At 48.5% G+C, this 3,852-nt stretch overlaps 1 protein-coding gene across 1 annotated transcript; it reads left to right on the forward strand.

Annotated features, from left to right (window-relative positions):
- Positions 1 to 1,370: 1,370 nt before the first annotated feature.
- Positions 1,371 to 3,641, forward strand: LOC135947635 (uncharacterized). Its single transcript, XM_065496513.1, has 2 exons — positions 1,371 to 1,533; positions 1,831 to 3,641. The coding sequence occupies exons 1-2, from the start codon at positions 1,371 to 1,373 to the stop codon at positions 3,639 to 3,641; spliced, it is 1,974 nt and encodes a 657-aa protein (XP_065352585.1).
- The last annotated feature ends 211 nt before the right edge of the window (positions 3,642 to 3,852 follow it).

Raw genomic sequence — 3,852 nt, forward strand, 5'->3', positions numbered from 1 at the left:
CCAAATATATCGATTCTTTGTCATGGGATCGACCAATCATCTGAAGTTTGATTGATTTCCAAGCACGCAAGACCAAAACTATTGATTCTTTGTCATGGGATCGACCAATCATCTGAATTTTGATGGATATTCAAGAAAGCGAGACCAAATATATCGATTCATTGTCATGGGATCGACCAATCATCTGAAGTTTGATTGAATTCCAAGAACGCAAGAACAAAACTCTCGATTCTTTGATATGGGATCTACCAATCATCTGAAGTTTGATGGAATTCCAAGAATTTGAATCCAACTCTATCGATTCTTTGTCATGGGATCGACCAATCATCTGAAGTTTGAATGAATTCCAAGAACGCAAGAACAAAACTCTCGATTCTTTGTCATGGGATCGACCAATCATGTGAAGTTTGATTGAATTCCAAGAACGCAAGAACAAAACTCTCGATTCATTGTTATGGGATCGACCAATCAACTAAAGTTTGATGGAATTCCAAGAATTTTTATCCAACGCTATCGATTCTTTTTCATGGGATCGACCAATCTTCTGAAGTTTGATTGAATTCCAAGAACGCAAGAACAAAACTCTCGATTCTTTGATATGGGATCGACCAATCATCTGAAGTTTGATGGATATTCAAGAAAGCGAGACCAAATATATCGATTCTTTGTCATGGGATCGACCAATCTTCTGAAGTTTGATAGAATTCGAGGAACGCAAGAACAAAACTATCGATTCTTTGTCATGGGATCGACCAATCATGTGAAGTTTGATTGAATTCCAAGAACGCAAGAACAAAACTCTCGATTCTTTGTTATGGGATCAACCAATCAACTAAAGTTTGATGGAATTCCAAGAATTTTTATCCAACGCTATCGATTCTTTTTCATGGGATCGACCAATCTTCTGAAGTTTGATTGAATTCGAGGAACGCAAGAACAAAACTATCGATTCTGTTTCATGGGATCGACCAATCATCTGAAGTTTGATTGAATTGAACTGCTTGGAGTCTGAGGTAAGCTAGCTTCGAGTGAGCACGCTAGAATAAGTCTCTGCTGAATTCCTGCCTCCGGGCTTTGTTTCAGGTTTAGTGGGCCGGCGAGCCCACTGGCGAAGCTCTTTATCGCCCCCGCCGACCCTGTCGCGCGGAGGCGACCCCAAATACTGCCCGGTTGATTGGAAAAAAGCTAATTAATTTTTCCTTTTGACGTAAGCCAATCGCCGGAGGAATTTCAGAGAGAGCCTGTTGAATAGAAGTGACGAAAATTCCTAGACTGCCATTCTCAAAAGCGACCAGGTGGACCCAGGGGACCTAAGAAATATCTCCCAAGTGACTGGGATGCTTTGGCCGGTCGCTGTGATTTTTACCCTGATGTCTGCCGCTCATCTGAGCCAGCTTCACGCCGCTCGCAGGACTGATTCATCGCACCTGCCGCCGGCACAAAATCGCTGGACCGCGGCGTTCACCACCAGCGAGGTCAACGAGCGGTGTGTCATTTCGCTGTGGGCAGCCCTGGACATCGGCGAGGTGAACCGTAACAGGAAGCGAGCAGCTATGTTTTTCCACCCTGTGACGTCACGTTATTCAATCCGAAAACGCGCGACGTGGCACCTGCTGCTGCTGATTCTGCTCTCAGGTGACGTGGAAATTCAGCCAGGCCCGCAGCCCTCCTGCGTTATGTGTGACAGATCAGGACGCCGAAACCAGATAAGAATAATTTGTCGAGAGTGCCAACAAATGTTCCATGCAACCTGCCTAAAAATAAGCTCAGCAGAAAAAAAGAAATTCAGAGAGAGTAGCAGTTTTATCTGTATGTCATGCTCGCTTCCAGCCTTTTCGGACTCACTATGGTCCCTGCCCGATGCCATTATTAGGACTCCTGTGCTGCAAGCCGCCCCTAGAAGAAATGGTAAAGCCACCACGCTGCTCTGCTTCAACGCAAGGTCCCTGAAAAACAGGAAAAGGGCAGGAGACATCGCTGCGCTTCTCGACGTGCACCAGGCAGACATCCTTGCGATCAACGAGACCTGGCTTTCCGCAGACGTGCTCGACCATGAGGTGATCCCAACGCAGTACGTCGTTTACCGGAAGGACCGCGTTGGTGGGCGGCGACCAGCGGGCGGCGTCCTGCTGGCGATTCTTCCGCACCTGATGCCGCGCCGCCAAGAGCAACTTGAAACCCTCGCTGAAGCAGTCTGGGCAGAGGTACGAATTTCAAATTTAAAGATCCTGATCGCCTCCGTGTACAGAGCACCGAACTCCACGCCTGAGCAAAATAACGAGTTGTTGCGCTCATTCGCTCTTGCCGCAGAAGTGCAGCATAATTACGACGCGTGCCTCGTATTGGGTGATTTTAACCTGGCCATTGACTGGAGTGCCGACCCACCTGTGCCAAACGCCACGCCTGCAGATTTATTCCTCGACTGCTTTGACGACCTGGGCTTTGCTCAGCTAATAAAAAATGCGACCAGAACGACTGACACAAGTGCAAAGCTGATAGACCTCTTTCTGTGTGACGCACCAAACCTGGTCTCCTCCGCCGCAGTGGTAAGTGGTGTCAGCGACCATGATGCCCTGCACGTGCACCTGGACGTCGATTCCCGCCGACCAACACCTGTGCCGACGACGGAGCCAGACTGGCGTCGCGCAAACTGGGATCTGGTCAACGAGCGTCTCGCTGAGAATCTACTGAGAGTCTGCACCATCGATGACTTGTTCACTGCATGGGAAGCGTGGAAGACGACCGTTTTCACGTGTATCGCAGAGGTCGTGCCATCCAAACGGAGAAGAACCAAACGCAGACTGCTGCCTTGGCTTGATAAAGGACTAAAAAAAATGTTAAAATTAAAAGATCAGCTTTTTTCAGAGTGGCAGAAAACAAAATCCGACGAGGCGAAATCCAATTTCAAGATGGCGAGGAAAGCTACACAGGGCGCGATCAGAGCAGCTAAAGATCGCTGGTTTTGGTCACTTGGACGAGGCCCTGGCGGCGCTGCGACTTTCTGGAAATACATCCACTCTAAGAGCAAAGTGCCAATAAAAACAGCTAGCTTCACAGCAGGTGGAAAGATCTTCAGCGAGCCGCAATCCATCGCTAGCCAGTTTCTCGCCACCTTCAAGAATAACTTCTCTTCAGCAGCAATCGATTTCCCATTTTACCGACGAGCACCAACTCAAATGCCAAAACTAACTGAGCTGACCATTGCGGCGGGAGAAGTCGAGGTTTTGCTGAAGACAATGGATGCCAAAAGTGCCACTGGTCCTGACAAAATCCCAGCAATTTTCCTGAAAAACTGTTCAACCACAATCTCACAAAGCCTCACTTATATTTTTCAGCTTTCTCTGCGAGCCAGCGATCTGCCCATTGACTTTAAGTGCGCTGCTGTCACGCCTATTCCGAAGGACGGTGACAGAACAAAATTCATGAACTGGCGGCCAATAAGTGTCACCTCGCTGGTTGGTAAGGTGTTGGAAAAGCTCGTGAGGAACAAGATGGCGATGTTCTTTGAAACCAATAAAACTCTGCCAGACTCGCAGCACGGCTTTAGGAACGCGCGCTCCTGCACAACGATGCTGATGCGTACACTAGAGGACTGGTCAGCAGCGTTGGATAACCAGAGCGGGGCGCACGTGAGAAGATAATAGGGGCCTTTATACACACTTTTTTCACACATAAGAACGCACCATGGGAGGATATGGGGCAGGGATAGAGGAAGGCGGAGGTTGGGCGCGAGTTGTGCGCAAGTAAGGCGCTAGTTAGGCGGAGGTAAGGCGCGAATTGTGCGTGAGTTGGGAGAGAAATAATTTTGCGCGAGTTGTGCGGGAGTTTTTCACAACGTTGGCCGCGCGAGTC

This window comes from Cloeon dipterum, unplaced genomic scaffold (genome assembly GCF_949628265.1).
Source record: "Cloeon dipterum unplaced genomic scaffold, ieCloDipt1.1 scaffold_12_ctg1, whole genome shotgun sequence".
Taxonomy (NCBI): Eukaryota; Metazoa; Arthropoda; class Insecta; order Ephemeroptera; family Baetidae; genus Cloeon; species Cloeon dipterum.

Bases quoted from the DNA above. Each gene is read 5' to 3' on its own strand.
- LOC135947635 (XM_065496513.1), top strand. From the start codon at position 1,371: ATGTCTGCCGCTCATCTGAGCCAGCTTCACGCCGCTCGCAGGACTGAT. The intron at 1,534-1,830 runs GTAACAGGAAGC...GCTCGCTTCCAG, and splicing joins GGACATCGGCGAGGTGAACC to CCTTTTCGGACTCACTATGG.